Source organism: Acipenser ruthenus, chromosome 2 (genome assembly GCF_902713425.1).
Source record: "Acipenser ruthenus chromosome 2, fAciRut3.2 maternal haplotype, whole genome shotgun sequence".
NCBI classification, from domain to species: Eukaryota; Metazoa; Chordata; class Actinopteri; order Acipenseriformes; family Acipenseridae; genus Acipenser; species Acipenser ruthenus.
In genome coordinates this window covers 37360857-37382760 of record NC_081190.1, presented here as the reverse complement: position 1 = coordinate 37382760, position 21904 = coordinate 37360857, and the positions used below count along the sequence as shown (strand labels likewise).

At 39.5% G+C, this 21904-nt stretch overlaps 1 protein-coding gene across 5 annotated transcripts in view; it reads right to left on the bottom strand.

Moving 5' to 3' along the window:
- Positions 1-20897, bottom strand: part of LOC117408684 (E3 ubiquitin-protein ligase NEDD4-like) — a 150670-nt gene extending 129773 nt beyond the window's left edge. For 4 of the 5 annotated variants that reach the window (XM_058995485.1, XM_058995493.1, XM_058995509.1 and 1 more), the window contains exon 1: positions 20521-20897. In XM_058995485.1, coding sequence (XP_058851468.1) covers positions 20521-20568 — 48 coding nt within the window. In that variant the 5' untranslated portion in view covers positions 20569-20897. The remainder of the gene's footprint in view (positions 1-20520) is intronic. The other variant, XM_058995519.1, reaches the window with a different exon arrangement.
- Positions 20898-21904: the final 1007 nt, after the last annotated feature.

Here is a 21904-nt window from a genome sequence, read left to right as displayed (position 1 = left end):
TAGATTTCATATTTTTATATTTAATTTATGAAATATTTATGTACCCACCCAGTAATTCAGAAGATGTGAAAAACACATGTGAGATCAAAAGGACAAAACTCAGTTGGATGGGGTCTAATTTAGACTAAGTGCCAAATTTGTTAGACAATGGCAGCATTTATTATTCACATTTTTAACATTCCTCATTTAAAGAGAATTAATGAAGAGCCTGACAAAATAAATGAAAGAGATGTTAAGATAATTTCTTGCACATAGTTTCAGGAGTTCTTCACTAGGTTTAAAGGAGTTTGTTTGATGAATTCTTTTTTAGTATAACTGCTGTCGCTTTTTCAATAGTCTGCTATCCTTGCTGTTCTGTTAATGCCAAATCCCATAATTGTATAACTATATAACTTTCTGTGTTAGCAGACCCAAACACTGTGTTCCACCGCTGCAAAAATATTTACACATACAATAATAAATAAATCACAATACAAATACAAAACAATAAATTGCACAGGGGCAGAGGGGAAGACCCCGTTCTAAAAATAAATAAACAAATATATGTACAGGGCTCCTCGCCCTGTTACAAAGAGCAACACCACTAAATACATTTACAAGTTGTAAATGGATGCAATAAGAAAAAAAGGTTGCTATCATACCAGCAGTGCCAGAGTTATTGGTTTATTAAATATGAACGGTTTGCTATAAGGACCAGCAGCTCAATAAACAGCTGAATCAGTGGGACTCCAGCATTGAATCATTTGCATTGGAGATTAGGTTAAGATTAGGTTAAGATTTGCAGCTTGGTGCAAAGTCCTTTTCTTTGGTGGAAAATAAATCAAGTTAAGTGCATAGGTCAAACACACATCCCTACCTTCCATAAAGTACTGGGAGAGTAGCGCATACATGTGTATTACATAGTGACACGTGGGTCCACATTATTTTTTAAGGATTTCAATAAAAGATCAGCTGATGATTCAATACTTCAATATTTCATGCATGACAAATTGGGGAAAGGTAGCCTTATGGTTTCCTATACGTTACCGATCTGGGTGTCGCACAATGCGCTCGGACCCCTTTCCCTTTTTTTAACTTTATTTATTTTTTGGTTTTTGCAATTTTTATTTATTTATTAATTTTTGTTGTTTTTATTTTTGTGGGTTTCTTTAATTTGAGATACATGGCTACTGTAGTGATCCAGCAATGGGGTTACTAAATAAAGTAGCCTGGGGGTCAAAATTTTGGATCCAAACATAGCCCTCGACCTTCACCTGGATGAAAGAGTAGGCCATGCAAAGTTTGGTTGCACTGGCTCCTGCGGGGCCCAAATGTATAAAGGAACAGACAGACACACAAACTTTCTTCTTTATATATGAAGATATAAAAAAAATGCTAAAATATAAATAAGATCTATTACCGTCACATGTTGCTAACTTAAGATAAACAGCAAGATCCAAAGTCCAACCTCTCTTGTGCGCACATCAGATAAAATACCAAAGCACTCCATTCCTGTGTATCTATTTGCAGGCCTCAATGTACTGCATGTACTTAAAGGAAGAGATAATGGATAGAAAAGCAGCCTTTGAGCACTGTTAAAACGAGTATCTAGTCTACTTCATGTGTGTGGTGTGATAAATGGTCAATGCATTATTTAAAAATCACTTTTTTGAATTATTAAGCAAACATTATAATTACTTTCTCCCAGAAGGGAGGAATACTTTATTGTTCAATCCCTACTACTTCACAGACCACCACAAACACTGCAGTAGTGGCATACATTACTGAGTAGGTATTGTAGCATCTAATGTAATTTTAATTAACTTACTGTTCCCTATGTTTTGTATGTTATCATTCTTTGTGATTTTACATTCAATCATTTTGTAGGTTCTATTGCTCAATTATGAGTCACCTTTTTTATGCAAATCTCCTTTTGCCTGGCTTTGAGTTTGCTTTGATCTTATCTGCAGAATTGTAAGTGCTTGCAGTGCAGACTTCCTCATTCCATTTAAATCATCTGACAATGTGAACTTCAACTCTGCCAGCTCAGTCTACAATCTCTTTATATATGTGTATTATTATTATTATTATTATTATTATTATTAGTTTATTTAGCAGACGCCTTTATACAAGGCGACTTACAGAGACTAGGGTGTGTGAACTATGCATCAGCTGCAGAGTCACTTACAATTATGTCTCACCCGAAAGTAGGAGCACAAGGAGGTTAAGTGACTTGCTCGGGGTCACACAATGAGTCAGTGGCTGAGGTGGGATTTGAACCGGGGACCTCCTGGTTACAAGCCCTTTTCTTTAACCATTGGACCTCACAGTCTGTATGAAAAGTAAGTGGAGCTAGTACGTTGAAATGTCACATTGTAACCCTGGTTCAATGAAAGATAAGACGACCACCAAAACATTACTTATGGGATATGCCTCCTATTGGTAGGTATTTACAGAGCTCTTTATATCAGAGCTGCTGGTAGGCTCCTTCCTGTGGTGACGTCCTCGATCCCGCCCACCGAGAGATTAAACAGTCAGCCCACAGAAGCCATGTTCTCTTTTTGCATCAAACCTGTGAGGGTGACCGATGCAACCTCGCTGGTTGGTGGTCGTCTTCTCTTTCAGGGAACCAGGGTTTTGGCAAGTAACCTAACTTTCCCTTTCAAATTCGAAGACGACCACTCACACATTACTTATGGGAAAGTATAACAGAGCCGTTGCGAGGGAGAAAGAACGCGATATCTATAGCGGTATCGGTAAAAACGCAGCCCCGGTGGAGGAATAGACACGGCTGACTGGTTGTTGTTTTTAACACTGCACTGCAGCTAATTCCACAGCACAACACAGGGAAGCTGTGGTTGTGCGATCGGGTTACGCAACAACAATACAGTTTTATATTTATTTATATTTCGCACTATTGCACGCACGCCAGCCGGTGGAATCACTCAACAGCGGGGTCACAGCAAGGCCTAGCTCCGGCGGAGGAACTGCATTCTCCCGAAGAGTGTAGGCAGAAAAGACAACACACACACTCCTTGGCGGGCTGTTGAAGAAAGGAGAGCCGCTGATTCCACAAAAGCAGCAAGCCAGTATTCAGCACGGATGCAGGGGAACTGCAGTCGACTCAGAAAAGCTCTTTTGAAATACACTTAAGTTTCAACACAGGTCTTACCTTACCGTCTTGAGAAGCAAAAAGAGAAAATGGCTTCCGTGGGCTGACTGTTTAATCCCTCAGTAGGCGGGATTGAGGACGTCACCCCAGGAAGGGGCCTACTGGCAGCTCTGATATAAAGAGCTCAGTAAATACCTACCAATAGGACACATATCCCATAAGTAATGTTTTGGTGGTCGACTTCGAATTGAAAGGGAACTACTCATTAAGGGCCAAGCATAACAATGCAGGATGGTCACACACATAGAGCATGTGTCTCTAAATACCTGTTCCTTGAACCACAGCACTTGCCAACCTTCTAATATATTGGTACCTTGGAATAAAATTCACTTTCCAGTGACAGTGATTAATGAAATCCAGAACCCAGAGAGCAAATATAATTATGGTCTTTGAGTTGTATGAAGAGGGTTGACTTTCTAGTACATATTTAATGCAATAAAAATAAAGAACTGTACATGGTGGTCAATATAGAGTAGCTTACTATACATTCATGTATTAGCAAAGAAACCCTGAAATGTGTCAGCGGTATCTGCTCCTAATTTAAAAATAACCAATCCAAACCTTATTTAAAGGCAGTTTTCTGCACATTGTAAGTCTGGGACTGACACAGAAGAATTGGGGTTTAAATTCAGAAAAGGTTTGTGTGCCTGAGGTTAATAAAAATCAGAGCTCGCTAAGAAAAAATCCTATTAATGAGCTCTATTACAGGCTGTGATACTAGCCTGCTAACAAGCACCATTCTGCAATGCCCTCAATCCTGTAATTAACACCAGTCTGAGGAACTGTAAGAACACCTAACATGTCACAAGAAAAGACCTAACCCTGACGGTTTTGTTCCCCATCTGTAAAACAGATTCATGATTTTGTAAGGAGTATCTATGTTGCAAAGGAGAGATAATTACCACAGATAAAATAACCTGTTCACTATTGTTCCAGACACTGATATTCTTCAGGTTGGGCTCCTGTGCATCTCAGCTTGAATTTAGTCTGTGGGAAGATGTGGATGTGGGAGAACAGGTAGCAAACGAAGTCTCGACAAACTTGGAACAGAAGGTTGCCCAGAACACATGAAAAACAATTCCCTCGGAGGTCCAAGCTGGCCTAATTAAGCAAATTATTAGTTCAATTAAGGGTCTAGTTAAGTAATTGAGAGCTCAGTTGGAATGAAAACCAGCAGCCACAGGGGGTCCCCAGGACCGAGTTTGAGAAGCCCTGGTTTAAGGAGATAACATTCATGTACCGGACCTCACGGACAGCACTTTGTATGTACGAAATGATGTCAGACTACATAGATGTCATACGACCATAATCAAATCAGCATGGTAAAGGACCTGTTAATAAAGTGGCCCTTGACACTTACTGGGCAGTGTGAGGCATGAATACTGAGGCATACTGTTTTATTATAATCTGCAACAATTTTCCCTTCTGGAATCAGAAGGCAAGCCTCCACATCCGTATAAGCAACATTATTCAGAATGCACACAAGAATTGATGTGAGGCTTGCAATCAATTCCTTCAGCCAATTTTATTACACAGGCGTATTTGTGCGGGGGAATGCTGCTGCATTAGTATATTGTGAGCATTAACCTAAAAATAGGACCACAGCGTGAAGAGGGAGCTGGTCTTTACCTTTATACAAGTAGCTCTTTTCGGTTTTTGGTGGCATCTGAAGACTGCACAACAATGATTGTTTACTCATGCGTTAGGTTTTTCCCCCCAATAAGCCCTTTAAATGTTCTTTTTAAAGAATCACACTAAATGTTAACTGCTGCACCATGTGTACACTACTGAAAGTTTGTTGCAGGTCTTCCAGATTGCTGCATCCACACTGGATGCGAGCAAATAATTTAGAAGTCACTGCAGTCAAATGGAAGCATCCACACCAGACACGAGCGACGTCGCTTTGAGAAAATGTTGCGTCGCTAAAATAGAACCTGTTTCTTTTTCTTTTCCGTTGCGCGACTGGAATGAAACTGACCAATCAGGAGCAAGGTTAACCCCCTTAACATGTCACAACTCAAAACATGTCATGCCTCAAAACAAGTTACTCATGGACGATGCAAAGTTAATTTATGAGGTGCAGCAGTATCCATTATTATATGATTGCAAATTGAACGATGACAGACATCCAGAAGAAAGACAATGCCTGGGTGGCTTGCAGGTGGTGCATTTAGCAGCACCGAGACATTTTCTTAATGATTATGCAAGTTGCATAAAAATAGGTTTATTAATAAGCAAAAATAAACCAGAGCATACATGCAGTCTACATATCCAGCATTTAAATGAAAAATGTATACTGTGATTATGTAGTGCTTAACAACAACAAAGTAATAATAATAATAATAATAATAATAATAATAATATTGCAATTGCAGTAAGTTGTATATATAAATGTATAACAATAAAATAATTTTGTTGAAATTATCAGTTAAATTATACTATTGTCCAGCTGTCTGTGTTGTCCACCAGAACTGTTGTGTTGTTGGGTGAAAATTGAAAGTGATCAAATGTTTGCATTGACAGAAAGCAGAATGGAAGCCGACAGAATGGCACCTACCTTACATCCTCACCACCTGGTGGACAATTAACACACCTTTCACTCTAGTCTAACTTATGCAATATTATTTGCAGATTTTGCCTCTAAAAATAGATGAATGTCATTAAAAAAAAAAACTGCACAAGCACACCTATTGAGCAACACAGCTAGCTTTCACTGGTTTCTAGAGGATACAGGCTGCCAAGGCTGGGCAACTTTCAAAGATTGCTGAGACCCCTTGTATGGTAAACACTAACAGATTAATGTAACAGGTTGACCAAAGGTCAGGCAGCACAAGCTTGGTAGCTTATTTACAAAATTGCAAATACACACAAAACTTCAAATCTTGAGTTCTGGCCCTTTAAGACTGGGTCAGTAGTTGCAATGCACACCCAAGCAGACTTCCCAGATTCAACTGGCTGCTCTAGTCCTCATGTAAACAACTGGCCAGGTTAAATTGGCATACATTTAACTAATTTAACCTGGCCACAGTCTTGTACAGCTTTTCACTGCCCTCTATTTTAAGGTCTAGATCCATTTTTCCTGGAGTGCAATATGGGTTTAATGAAAAGTGCTGTATATGCCACCCAAATAGTCTACTTTCAGAGAAGCTTATCAGGTTGGTCACCTTTTTGTACATAAGTGGCATCAGGAACTGATGCACAGAAAAACAAAATTTAAAACAAAGATCAAGACAAAAGCAGAAAGTAGATGTTAACAGAAGACTGATTTTCTGTTTGTTTTATGTGCGAGTACAGTTACATGAAATCCTTATGATTCACATAGGAAACAATGATGTTCACCTTTTTAAAACATTGCTAAGTTTGTTATTTGCATATCTGACAAACAGAAGGTGGACACAGTGCAGATTCTTTAGGGTGGGAGGCATCGGTCCAGCATGGGAAACAGAGATAGAAGAGACAAACAGGACTAAGGCTGCAAATCTACATTTAAATGAATATGCGTGTGCTGGTTAAACGATTATGCCCCTGACTCATTAAACTGTTACTAACTTTATTTTAACTTATATTTTATCTTTTAAGTTTAATGTATAGTCAGTACAGGTGCACACAATCTATACTATTTTTTTCCCTTACAGGTTAAGACACATGTTTAAATAATGTGGGTGTGTCGGTGGGGTACTATTTGGAAGTTAACTACAACAAGTGAGCTCACATTCATTTTCTGATATAAAATGACCTTACCTTATTCAGGAATCAACTAATTTATTATTTTATCATTTTTACATAATAGGATAATCAATACAGCCGGGTCATACTGAGCATCATTATCATTCATTAAAGTTATTGTCGGGTTTAAAAGTATTCAGAACGAACCAATGCTAGATATACAAGTCAGGAAGGAGGGACATTGCCCAGCTGCACTGGGAAAGGTAGTTTGTTTTAGTTTTTTATGTGTTAGGTTTTTGTTTTTTAAGTGGGAATTGATGATGATGTCAACATGAATTGAGTAACAATTCATGTTGAGTTTTTCCGGTGTTTATTATACACAGATTTCATTTTCTTTTGTGTGTCAGGGGTGTTTTATCAGGTTTTGATTGGTTAAAAGCGAAAATCAGAAGCACTAATTATATTATTATAGTCATTTATATTGTGTGTATTATTGTGTATGTGTATAAATATGTGTTATGAAAGCATATATTAAAATATAAACCTGTATGCTAGGGATATGCAGACAGTTGATAGGTCTTGAAGGGGGTACTTGACAATCAGAAGTTTGGGAACCACTGAATTTGTCATATCTGTCAACCCAAACAAAACTGCTCACTGCATTATAATGCACACCGATGTCAGCAATTACTTTAATGTATTTACCTTTTTATACCATATTCTTGAAAATATGGACCTGGGGGGGAGTTTGGTCATACACTGTCACTTCATTGTTAAGAGCCAATGCAACTGATCTCCACCCCGATTTTAGATTCTGCAACCTGGGGCTTTACAGGAACTATCGCTGTGGCCAAAGAGACTGAGATTGTGAGATTTTAAAGAAAATAATCCATGGAAATTGATTGATTTTCAGAGGTGATTCGCTCGTAGCCTTGCGTAAGATTATTCTTACTGCAAGGTCGTGTGATTTTGTTCAACTAATCACAGTGTTTAATGTGTCCAAGCCATTTTATAATGTTACTTATTTGCCTATAATATACTGCTTCATGCTGATGCTTGCAAACATCACAAAAAAAAGTAAGATACAGATATTTTAGGCTGCGTACTCTTTAAGGTTATTCGCAAGTGGAATCTTTTCTGCAAACATCCAGGCAATACATTTTGTAAAGAAAAATAAAATAACCTTAAAACAAAAATGTATTCTGTCATTGCCAAGGAATTTCTAATGGAAGCCCCTAAAAGAACATAGCTGGCCCTGTTCAAAGGTGCAGCAGATTAAAATGGCAGTATAAAAACATTATGTAGCCTGAAATGGCACTTCAATACAAGCTGCATTCCTGATTCCATAGTATTCTGCTGACTGTATTCAAGTTCCAACCTTAACCTGTTTGTTTGCTGGGAAGTGAGTTTATGATTTCTCTACTTCTGTCTCTAATTTTGACAAGTGTCACACAAATATAAGTACATGTTACCTTGTCTAATTCATTTACATTTTCTGACTTTCTTGTTTTCTGTTACAGTACCATCCTCTTTTTTGTTTTTTTTCCTATTAGCCGTGATCCCGCTTATCAAACCGCTATTGCCCCCAGTCTGGTCTGATCTGATTTTTGTAATGTGTTGAATAACGACATCTGTTATAAGAAAATACACACATACATTAACAACAACTTTACATTCAAAACACTGACAAAATTTACCAATAGAGTAATCAGTAGCCTAGCCTACTACTGTATAGTGTCTTTGATATTGAAATCTATGTGAATGCAAGGTAAGGAGGAGCAAACTGCTGCTTGATCGATCTAGGGTTGATATACTGCTGTATGTGTCTATTAAAGTAAAGCGTTCCTGCATTATACAGGTAGTTGTTTAGTATCTGCCGGCTCAGTCTATGTTACATACCGACGGTATGTACTGTGATACCGTGCTGTACTCTTGATTGTGTTTTGGCAGTTATTCTTTCAGCACAAAGAAACATGCTTGGGAAAGTGATTAATTTGCTTTCGGTCCGAAAGAACGATCATGATTGCAGCTTCCCTGTTTATTTTCTAAACATGCATTAACACTAGTGATGCTGCTATCACAATCGCTCTTTTGAATATAATCATTATATAGATGTGGACAGAACCTTGTATGATCGCTGGGTGTTTTTCATTGCTGTAGTGCCTCGGAAAGCGCCTGCATTTCACTTCAGTGATTGGATGAGTGAGTGTTGGAGTTATATGCGCAGAGTTAAGGCTTGCTTTTTAAAAGCGTTATTTTGTGCCTCGCAAAACTGGTTATGTGTTTGGCGCATAATTTCGAACATGGCAGGATCTCACAAATTGTCAGCCACTCCCACCAAATTGCGCTATGCATACATTATATTTGTGCACAGCGCAAAATGGATTGTGGCACGCAAAGAAGTTTCAAATATGGCACATTTAGCGCATAACGGCTATTTGTGATGCACATAACCCTCTGCACGGTGCGTAAACCTTTAGAATATCTGGGCCATTAACAGTGACTGATAGTCACAGTATAATTACAAATCTATAAGACATTTGAATTGAGTACATGGCAACTTTAAAAATGCAAGGCATATACTTTTAAATGGATTATAGAGCAGACAATTAATGTCCACCAATCAGTAAGAGTACAGAAGGAAAACCAAGCAGCATAAAACTGCAGCTGGACAGCCAGGCTGCCTGCTTGCAGGATCAGTGCGCTCTCCAGTCCCATAAACTCTATTAATATGGACAGGTCTGCTGCTATGCAATCAACATTTACCAATTGCCTTTTCTTTACTTCTGAGATGGTTTGAAACCTGGCTGCTGATTTGACATTAGAGACTGAACATGCCTGGCATATCGCATTTGATGCAAACAGTTCAAATTTAGGACACATGGATTGTGTGGTTACAAATAAAGGTCTTCAGGGTTGTCTCTGCAAATTAGTTCAGACTTGTTAAAATTATAAAATAATGTGTATAATAATACAGCTACCAGTCTAAGTACAGGACCACATTTGTCTTAAAAATAAAAAAAAGTAAATAAATACACCTGGGAGGGTCATTTCAATGATATAAACAGACATAAATGGCTGGTTTCATAGACCCCGATTAGCACCAATTCTGGTGAAACTAGCGGTTTAGGATTTTTAAAAATTAAGCATGTAAATATATTTATTAGCCCTGGTAGATTTAATGGAAATAAGCAATAATTTGTTCGTGTTGTTCTCCTTGTTGAAAAAGCAAAAGGTATACAGTAGTACTGTAGAGGAGCCACTCAGCTGTAAATGAGCAAGGGAGCAATTCTTCCAAAAAAGCGCTCCCAAACCACAGAAAGTAATTTAATGTAATTTTATTTGGCCCATTTTATAGTATATGGATCACAAATTTATATGACTGATCTGTTTCTATCTTGTCATTTTTGGCCAACATAAAAAAATGGAATAGAGGGAAAGATACATTGTATATCTTTTATCATAAATACTGGCAATTGAGAAAGTGTAAGTTAAATGGCACAACTTGGACATGCATTTTCCTTGTGCAAGCAAACCTGCTTACCGATAAGTCTCAGGGGCCCAAGGGACACTTTGATAAAAAAAAATAGCTCTGTTGCTCTTAATCTAATTTTAATTAATTCTGAAAATGTTATACTGTACATGACAGTTTTGTGCATCCATCAGAAACAAGTGCATTTCGTTCCTGCTTTAATGCACATACTGGAACTATAGAAGACTTGTCCTACAACAGACATCACGCAGCAGAGAGCTTTCATGAAGATGCTTGATAGCATTTGGCGGCTGCATATTTATTCCTGATTTCATTACTGGAGCCTGTAATCATACTGTAGCACTATGAAGTAGACTTTTAATATATTTTCAATTAATGCAGACTAATTTGACATTGAATGAAAGCAATTGTCAGAACAACAACAGAACAGCCTGATGAAGCAACAGGCTTAAAACATCCTGTTGTAATGTTGTAATTTAAAATGAAGAAGTTGCAAATTTCTTCATTCATTTGTGAGTAAAAATAAAGTCAGTCAAAGTCTTGGTTGCAAAGTTACAACGGAGATTATTTTAATATGGTAGAGAAAATTAGGAACCATGTCAGTCCAAGCACGGAAAAGACACAAGGCAACAAACAGTACATTATTTGAATTATTATACTCTTTTTCCCATGACATCATGTTTTTCTTTAACCCAATCACAAGAAAACAAGTTTCTTTTAGTTAGTTATACAAATCTCTTATCAGCCCTTTTGAAGTAAGTATCTGGCTCCCCCTCATAAACCAACTGTATTTTCTAAGCAAATGTATATCTAGTTTACTATTTAATATTGGGAAGATGTTTGTAGCTTTGATACAAAACAGTGGTCTCCCCAAAAGGCAAACATCTTTCATGTTAGGCCTGGACATCAAAGGACATGTTTTTACAACATTGTCCTGTTGGTCAGTCTTTTGTTCTGAAGACAAAGGCCAGGATACAATCAGCTTCCCAGGTTCTAACCAGAATTCAGGAGACTAAAAGATGTTAATCAGACCCCTAGTTTCAATAGAAATTTAACCAGAACCTATGCTCAATTTGTGAGTTGTATTCTAAGACCTAGCGATTCATTTCTCTCTAAATAAAATGTTCCAACACATCCCCTTGTGGCATTACTGCTTTAACATTGGAAAATGAATGCAACAGTAACATGTTTAGAATTCCTGCAACCTTGCTGCTATCCATTAGATGAATCTCAAGGCTGCAGGGTTGCTCCAGGTGTTGTTTGAACTACACTAACTACTTACACCAACATGTAACAAATCCATCCCTTCCAGACACACCACGAGCACCAAGGTTTTAGCTGTTACAACTTTACCGGAAAAACAGATCCATGTATTTATTATGCCCTGTGTAAAATTATGTGCTCATTCCAGTGTTCCCTCACAAGATCGGTTAGTTTAATAATCTTTATAAGGGCACTTCATCCCTTAACAATTTCCAAAGCGTTAAAAGTATTCACAAAGAAGCTCTATAGCTTGCATTTCCTGAATGTATTATACAGCTTGCTTTTATCTGAGCCCTGTGTGCCAAGTTTGAAACAACAACCTTTACACCATTTATAATATTATAAAGTAAACTTAAAGGGTACAGAAACAAGCACTCTGCCTCGGGATTCCATCCATTGTCTCTGAGCGATAATTAGCTCAGTAATCACATGACCAAGTGGCGTCAAAAGAGTGACTCAGTGCTGAAGCAGTCCATAGAGATGGGATTAATTTGTGTTTCTTTGCATATACTGTAGCGCCCTACATAATTGAAGCTGCAATGCAAAATGTAAATAAACTACCACAGAAATAAATATTGCCTTCATTAAAAGTTGTTTGTTTTCATTTGTGTCATAAAGTAGATTTTCGTTTGTTTTGATTTTCTTGTCTATGACGACTTGTATTTTGCTAAGGGATAAGGGTTAAACAAGGATAACTGTTGACTGTTTTATTACCGATTTTGAGTTGAGTATGCTACTTAAAACATTTCTTCCTAATTGATACTTGTTTAATAATGATATTGAATTGATTGTTAATTTGGTAAATGTATTTGTTATGCTTAGTTCAAACAGTTAAAATTATATTGTGGGAATGTTGTCGTGAGTTCCTCGGAGTTTGAGTTTGAAATTCCACTTACAGACAAAAGTGTTTGTCTGAAGTGAAGGTAGTAGTGAGGACTAGGTTTTAGATGTAGAACATGAAAGTGGCATTAGAAAAAGAAACATGCAAAAAACAAAGGAATGTGAAACGGGAACAAAGAGTAAAGGTATTGATCGTGTTGCCAAATCTAAAACAGATGAATACCTAAACATCATTGCCACCAATCAGTTTGATAAGTACTCAGGCAAAATGTAAGTGGGCTGTAAACTTGTTCGAACAATGATTAAAAAGGGGGGTTTCCAAGTGGCGCATCCAGTAAAGGAACTCTGTGTGGAGTGCAGGATGCGCCCTATAGCCTGGAGGTCGCCGGTTCGAGTCTAGGCTATTCCACTGCCGGTCAAGTTTCCAATTGGTGACACACAATTGGCCAGGGTGTCCTCAGCTCACCGCGCACCAGCGACCCCTGTAGACTCGCCGGGCGCCTGCAGGCGGCCAAGAGCTGTGTGGTCCTCCGACGCTGTAGCTATGAGGTAGCTGCATGGTGGGGCTACAGAGTGAAAAGAAGCGTACGGCTGACTGCTTCTTCGTCGCTCCCGAGTCAGCACGGGGGTTGCAGCGGTGAGCCAGGCTTAAAAATTGGGCATTTCAAATTGGGGAGAAAATGGGGTAAAATACAATTGACAATTCCAAATAAAAAAAAAAAAGAAATGCTATATGAAATGCTTAACTGAAATTGCAAGCCCTTTTCTGTGTTATATTTAAAATGTATAATACTAGAATTCACTTCTTGTTGAAATGATCGTTGCATAATAAAATGGTATTTGCATTTCTATTGACGAATACACAGTGGATTTGTAAATCAATGGAAACTATGTTATGTTTCTGAAAGGAGGATCCGCCTCTAATCACATAATCAGAATGTTCCTATAAAGAGCCCTTGTCTCCTTGTCGTTTCTTTGTTTGGTTTCGTATCCGGCGTGTCTCTTACCTTTGCATCACAAATTCGGTCATTCCAATTGTACGGGGCACGACATCCATTTCAAGTGTCGTATTTTCCCATTCTGCTGCATTAATCGCTAGTCGACCGGAACAGTAGATGAAGTATCAGTCCAGCCACTCTGTTGACGAACATTCTAGTTCCAATAAAGCAGCAGGAGCCACAAAGGTCTGTTTTTGTTCCAAAATTTTAGGGGGGAATGGTGGCTTCAATGACGGAGCAATGGACTCAAAACGAAACCTAAGCTGTGAACTCTGTCACATAATAACAGGCTTAACTTCAGACAGTCGTAGTTCCGGCTTGGAGTACCGCTTACACACACTGATTACATCTTTGGAAAGCCCCAAGTCTATACTTTTAAACAAGCCAGGTAGGTGGCTTTTACGGTGCCTGAGTAATATGTGCGTAACCTTAGGTGCTTTAAGGGTCAAAGCGAAAGTCACTGCTTGCAAAACAACACCTAGATAGACTTAATATCGTATTTTTTTTTTCAAAACTGTTTACTTATACTGCGGTGTACTGAGTTTCTATAATGCTTAAAGATAGCGGCCGAGAATCACGCTGCCACCAAATGTAATACAGCTGCACCCACTCGGGTTCATTGCCCCTTTAAAAATTGACCCATGACGCGCTATTTTTAATAAACACAATAAAATAAACAAAATAAACACCTAGCTCTTTTTTGAGCAATAACTAATACACAAACAGGAACCTAACTACAAACAGGACAGCTAAGCTGTTTCCCTGTACAACAAAGCAAAACAAAATAAACACAGTTTTTACACACAACCTTTCACGGTTTCTGTACGCCTGCACACCCTCGCAAGCGGGCTCTACCCACAGCAGCCCAGCACAGACTGGCTGCTTTTCTTTTATACCCTGCACCTGGCTCTAATTTCATAATAAATTACCAGGTGCAGGGGATAATCACCAATAAAATAATTAACAAAAATAATTAACAAAAATAATTAAACAATAAAGCAAACTAATATATATATATGTGGCAATGCGCCCCACCCCTGTGTGCATTTGTGTGTTATGTGTTGTCTGTTGCGTGTGTTAATGTTGGTGTATAGTCATTGGTACACGGGATATAAACGGGTCTGTGTTTCACGTGTATTTAAAAAGTGTAGATTTGTATTTAGGCACGAGGAGAGCACAAATCACTTCACGTGCTGGTTAAATGTAATATGTGAGCACGGGGTTGCACAGAATTAATTCACGTGCTGGGATTCAAGTGAATAATTAATTAGTAATTGAATCCCAGCACAATAGTATATATAGACGCACATTTCATTCAGTCAGGGTTGGGTGTTCGAGAGTGGAGAACGGGTGTGGAGAAGGAGAAACTAGAAAGTGAAAGATCGTAAATATAAGTGTTTGTACTCACCGTGTTTGTTTGTGTCTCCGTGCACCGTTTGTCTGTGTAGTCCATTTTGTTTGTCTATTTATTTTGGCGTGTAGTGCCGTGTCCAGTGTTTTTGTGTTCCAACCTTTTATTTTCTGTTCTGTTCTGTTTAATTATTAAATGCTGAGCGCAATCACGCGCTCAGCTTTACCAAAACCCCATCTCTCTGTTTATTTATTTCCTGCATCTGGTCTGACGCCACCCACTCCGGCCGTATTTGTGACACGTGGTGTCCTGCGTGGGATCGACAGCGCCTCCAGGACTCAGGCCAGAGCAGGAACCGCAATTTGGATTTAAAAAAAGAAAAAAAAAAAAAAAAAAAAAAATGTCAGAAGACGCCATCAAAGTGCGGGACTGGATGCTGGAAAATGCTGGGCTGGAGGCCCAGTCTATCCCAGTAGTCGTCCAGTTCCTGCGGTTTATGGACAGAGAGCGATGGGAGGCATATGCGAGGGAACAGACCGTAAGCACCTGGGAGGAAGGTGTGGGGTTGGTCCTCAGCTACCTGGAGGCAGTTATAAGTGGAACAGCAGCCCAGGTAGCAGGTCCACCAGCAGAGGAAGAATGCCTGCTGTCTCCGTCTCCACCAGCAGAGGAAGAATGCCTGCTGGTTTTGCCTCCACAGCCCAAGCGGGAGGAGCCTGAGCGTCCACAGCCCAAGCGGGAGGAGCCCGAACGTCCTACGCCTGAGTGGGAGGAGCCCGAACGTCCTACGCCTGAGTGGGAGGAGCCCGAACGTCCTACGCCTGAGTGGGAGGAGCCCGAACGTCCTACGCCTGAGTGGGAGGAGCCCGAACGTCCTACGCCTGAGTGGGGGGAACACGAACGTCCACAGCCCAAAAGGGAGGAGTCGGTGCGTCCACAGCCCAACAGGGAGGAGTCGGGGCGTCCACAGCCCAACAGGGAGGAGTCGGGGCGTCCACAGCCCAACAGGGAGGAGTCAAGGCGTCCACAGCCCGAAGAGAGGGAAGTCGGGGCTTCCACAGCCCTAGGACCCAAGCTGCCAGCAGAGGGTGAATACCTGCTGGTCCCACCTCCACCAGCAGAGGGTGAATGCCTGCTGGTTCCACCTCCACCGCAGTGGGAGGACTGCTTGCCCCTCCCACCTCCACCAGCAGAGGGTGAATACCTGCTGATTCCACCTTGACCGCAGTGGGAGGACTGCTGGCCCCTCCCACCTCCACCAGCAGAGGGTGAATACCTGCTGGTTCCACCACCGCCAGGAGCAGAGGAGCTGGAGCTGCCTCTGCCTCCACCACCGCCAGGAGCAGAGGAGCTGGAGCTACCTCTGCCTCCACCACCGCCAGGAGCAGAGGAGCTGGAGCTGCCTCTGCCTCCCTCACCGCCCGGAGCAGAGGAGCAGGAGCTGCCTCTGCTGCCCGTACCTCCGCAGGGAGTACGGTGGCCGGAGCCCCAGAAAGGGGAGCTGCCGGCCACGAAGAAGGGGGAGGAGGTCTGGAGACCACCAACCCCAGCAGCAGTTTCGCTGCCGGAGATCGTGGGGGAGGTCTGGAGACCTGCTCCCACTGCAGCAGTTTCGCTGCCGGAGATCGTGGGGGAGGTCCGGAGACCTGCTCCCACTGCAGCTTCTTCGCTGCCGGCAGTACTGTGGTCGGAGCCCCACCAAAGGGAGCTACCGGCTACAAAGACAGGGGGAGAGGTCAGGAGACCACTTTCCCCAGCAGCAGTTTCGCTGCAGGAGCAAACCAACAGGCTGTCAGCCGTGCCACTACCGGCAGGGGTGCTGACAGCATGGCCAGGCATGGGCCCACTGAAGCCTCCCTTCCCAGCCCGAGACTTTGTCCTGGACTGCTGGATTTTTAAGGGGGGAGGTGGCCGTTGAGGCCATGTGTGCTGCGCACAAGGGGGGGTATATGTGGCAATGCGCCCCGCCCCTGTGTGCATTTGTGTGTTATGTGTTGTCTGTTGCGTGTGTTAATGTTGGTGTATAGTCATTGGTACACGGGATATAAACGGGTCTGTGTTTCACGTGTATTTAAAAAGTGTAGATTTGTATTTAGGCACGAGGAGAGCACAAATCACTTCACGTGCTGGTTAAATGTAATATGTGAGCACGGGGTTGCACAGAATTAATTCATGTGCTGGGATTCAAGTGAATAATTAATTAGTAATTGAATCCCAGCACAATAGTATATATAGACGCACATTTCATTCAGTCAGGGTTGGGTGTTCGAGAGTGGAGAACGGGTGTGGAGAAGGAGAAACTAGAAAGTGAAAGATCGTAAATATAAGTGTTTGTACTCACCGTGTTTGTTTGTGTCTCCGTGCACCGTTTGTCTGTGTAGTCCGTTTTGTTTGTCTATTTATTTTGGCGTGTAGTGCCGTGTCCAGTGTTTTTGTGTTCCAACCTTTTATTTTCTGTTCTGTTCTGTTTAATTATTAAATGCTGAGCGCAATCACGCGCTCAGCTTTACCAAAACCCCATCTCTCTGTTTATTTATTTCCTGCATCTGGTCTGACGCCACCCACTCCGGCCGTCTTTGTGACAATATATTATTGACTATTTTTACTTAATGTTATGGTGCATCAACGATCTAAATATCTGTGGATGAGAATAGAATTTTACGTGTGTGTAAAAGCAACAAGCTAAAAGAAATGATCGGCATTTTAATGTAAAGACTAGGGGTGTAAATCGTTTAGAGTTTAAACGTTTAAACGTTAGATAAGTGTGAAACGTTTTTAATTTTGCTTAATCGTTTAAACTTTGTCAAAAATGTGCATGTCAAATATTAAGAAGCGGGTGCCTGCAAATAACGGCTAGTCGGTTTATTTTTTTTTTATTACTTTTCTGTCAAACAACTTAATGGGCTTTTAAATAGGCCAAGCCTTCATTTTTCACGTACAGCACAACGTACAAACGAGATCTCAACATGTTAATAAGCGACTAATCTTTATTAAAGCTATAATGAAAAATAAAGCATTTTGCTGGACACACTATTACAATCGTTATGACGAGTAACTGTATTTAAATGAATAAAGATGAGACGCTTCGGCATTTAAATGAAAAAGTAAGACTTATGATTTAAAAGCCTGTTTTGGTGGTTTCACAGAAAGAAAAACATAAATTAAACCAATTTTACTATAAACATGTTTCTCAGTTGTGATTGAGATACACAAATTGATTAACAGGTATTAATTGCATTTAAGGAGAGTAGAAAAGCCAATGTAAAAGACCTATATATGTGTTAATTTATAGAAAGCTATTTATTTTAAAATGCTGAGAGAGCTGCATTGCTGCATTGCATATGGCCAACTACTGCTAAACACTGCAATTAGCAGTGCTTCACCACAAAGTGAAGAAACCAACAACACAAATATGAACCTAGAAAATCAAAATGAAGACTATTTTTGTTGTATTTCTTGAGCAAAACATAAAAGAACATCAATTGTTTAGATATATATAGCCCTTAAACAAGCTGCATAATAGAATATCATTTCTGTAAAGAGTAACTGGAAAAACAAAGGGCAGTCATCTCGAGATGAATGACTTCGGTGTACAGTATTTAACTCCTGCAAAACACTTGCAATTACGAAGCCAATATCTCAAAGCATTTGCTCTTGATCATATGGAAACAAATGAGAATGAAATGATATCTGGACCATTAGTTGTACACATTTATACCATGGCTTAGAAATCTCCTGCATCCTCACTGGATGTGCCACACACTACACCTCAGTACAAACCATGATGTCTTCTTGTGTGTTATTGCATACTTAACTATACGGCAATGGAATGTTGCCAGCCAATCAGGAAGCAGGACATTTCTACATCATTTTAAAATGAGGCAATAATACCAAGCATGTTACAGGGAAATGTAGGTGAAAAAAGGGCCTACTTTTAAAAGATGCCCCATTTTCCACCAAGCTTACTGTTAGTAAATCGCATTACTGACTAAACGTGTGTTAATTCTACTGTGCAGTGTAATTGTATGTAGGCATCTTTGATATCATTGCATTGTACTTTGGAATTCAGAAGAACAGCCATTCAAAAAAAAATAAGTAAATAAAAAAGACGACAAGGGGAAGGGGCACAATACCACATATCATATCCAGCCTGAATGTAACAACTATTTTCTACCAGAGAACAGGATAGTATGTCAACCAAGCAATAGCATAGCATCGCAGTAGACAAAATAAATGGTGACTGATATCCAGTTAATAGTATGGTAAAACAGTCACAATGTGTGCAATAAAGTATAAGCAATGTAACCTATTTAAAAATCACACATTACATGAGTTACTTTGTATTTTTTTCGTCTGGTCATTCATTAGGGGTTTACACATATCTGTGCAGTTATACAGTATAATTTCTTGTTTCAGCGCTAATAGGCCACAAATTATTCCCACAAATTACCGATGCACATATACAAAATTTCCATTAAATAGACTACATTTAAAATGCATTATTTTCACGCAAAATAAAAATATAGCATAGCGTACAAAATAAAAACAATATATAGACCAATTTTCACTAACTGTGTTTTATTGAAGTTTAGATCACTGTTTCGTGATACAAAAGGAAAAATCTTGCTGATGGAGGCAATTCTTCAGTACACAGGGGACGTGTTCTTGTACAAAGGAATAGCCCTGTCTGGCCATGCTATCGTCACACGAAACTGAGCAGTCCTCAACACAATGCATGGCAGCCTTTGATAAATGAGCTTGAAATATTCCGTTTTGTGGTCAAATGTACACAGGCAAACAATGTTTACATTTTTGCAAATAGTAATATTGTCTTACGCTGCTAAATGATAAAACATCTTCCTCACTTTGCGGGACACCGATAGCAAAATAGAGAGTCTGGAAATGGTTGACAGTCTCTTGGGACGTTCTTTAATAACAAACCCGCCTTGATTTCCACAATGTGATTTTATAATTATCTGGCTTATAAACATCATCAGAAAACTACATATTCTAGTTATTTTACTATTCTAAACAGCAATCAAATCAACCAAAAACTGAAAAAAGCCTAATTTGGGAAGAGAAATCTTGGTTGCAGTGGTTTATACAATAAATTGGTATGGGTGCATTAAGATCAAAATAAGTAAATCAAATTTCTCCACACTAATGTAAAAATGTCACACTGACTCAAACAGTTTGGCAACACTGCAGGTTCAGACGCACCTAGCTGCAAAATATAATAATTACGAGACTTGGGCAGCATGTCACAACAAATACATCCAGAGTTAAATATGGTGCTGGACTTGACCGTTGTCCCGTTTCAAACACATAGTACGTGTTTTGAGGCGCTGAAAAAAACAATTACAAAATCTGATCCAGGAACTAAGACAAAAAGTTAGGTGTGCACAACACACACCTTCGCATGTACAGTAGCTTATTAATGCGAGCACGGTCGAACACGTTGAATATGATATTGGGATACTATATACTACAAATACAGATGTTTTGTTTGACAGTTAGATTGTAATGCCATTATTATTCAACTTGGACAAACAAACTTAAATGTGGTTCTGAATTAAAAACAGATTACGGTTACTCAACAACGAGGCTTCTCCAAAATGCGAACTTCAATAAGCAGCTCCTGACAGCTCAGGTAAGAATCACGACAGGTAGCTCCAGGTATAAGTTAAACTGTCGTTTTGGTACGAATAAGCAAATAGAATAGAAAACAACATGGAATAAATAATTAAGATACACTTACTTCATCTTCAGAAAGTCCATAGATAGGTGGTTCATAATTCGTAGCCATAAATAAAGCCAAAAGGGAAAATTCAGGAACACAAACACGAGTTTCCCAAATACCGTATGTTTTCCTGCAATAAATGTGTGTGTAATTCTTGAAACGGCGATGTAAGAAACCAGTGCACCCAAGAAAAAAGTTATGACAATCCTCTCCAAATCCAAACAATTGGCTTTTTCTTTTTTTTGCTTTCTATGTTCCCTCCAGGCTACTGTGCTATTCGTGCTCTGAATCTCATATCCAGGAAACTTGTACCAGAAGCAGAACCACTTCCTCTCAGCCAAACCTGCCAATAGAGTGTGTGAGTGAGGACTACGTTCACCAACCACAAGGACGAGGTAAATTCCAACACCATACAGACCACCAATAAAAACAGGTTAAGGCGAGGATAGACTAATACAGCACTTAAACACGTTCCTTATCAAACCGCCCAGAAAACGCAGTTTTCTGGAAAATACACATTGATAATCCCAAAATAAGTTTTATAGCGACTCCAAGGCCAACTAGACAGAAAAGTGCACCATTTAGAACTTTCTAGGAAAACAAAAAATCAATATCAAATTCAATTTTTAGAATATTAACCCAGATAAGCCTTTATTACCTGTTTAAAATATACCTGTTTATTGATAATTTGTTTTTGAAAATAAAAGAGTAAGTAAAAAGCTAAATTAGGGCTATCACTGTGATGACAAAGTTGATGACTGGCATATATCAACAATATGTACAGAATAGTATAGAAGCACAAATGGAAATGAAATGTTCAATCATAATTTGATAAGCAGTTCTCCATATACAGTATATGCAAACGTGTGACATACAGATGGCCAGATATACTGACAGACAGATAACCCGCTATACCCCCAAATCTGACACAATCAATAAGAAATGCTAAATAATGTTAATGCAAAGTTTCATGACAATTTGAAAAGTGGTTCTCCAGATACATTGAAACATGTAAATGTGACACATTACAGATACAGGCACTTTGCATGGTCACTCATTACTCCTGTCACACCCACACAGGTTGTTGTGTTGTTGAAATAGAAACAGCCTGATGCAGTAAGAAGCCATTTAAAGTATTTACGTTATAAATATAGCTTGATTTGTCTGATCTCATAAACACTACATTCTGCCATTGATCTCAAAACTAGGTTTTGTGGCGCAAACGCTGCCAAATTCACGCTTTTCTGTAGTTGACGCAATTATTTTTTTTAACGCAATGACCCACTAGCATGCTGTTCCCCGCAAACTCCTGAGGTAGGTACCACTTTCTAGTGATCATAGATAATGATCATTTCAGGTTTCTACTTTTCATGTTTCTACTGGAAGATGAGTGTGATTATTA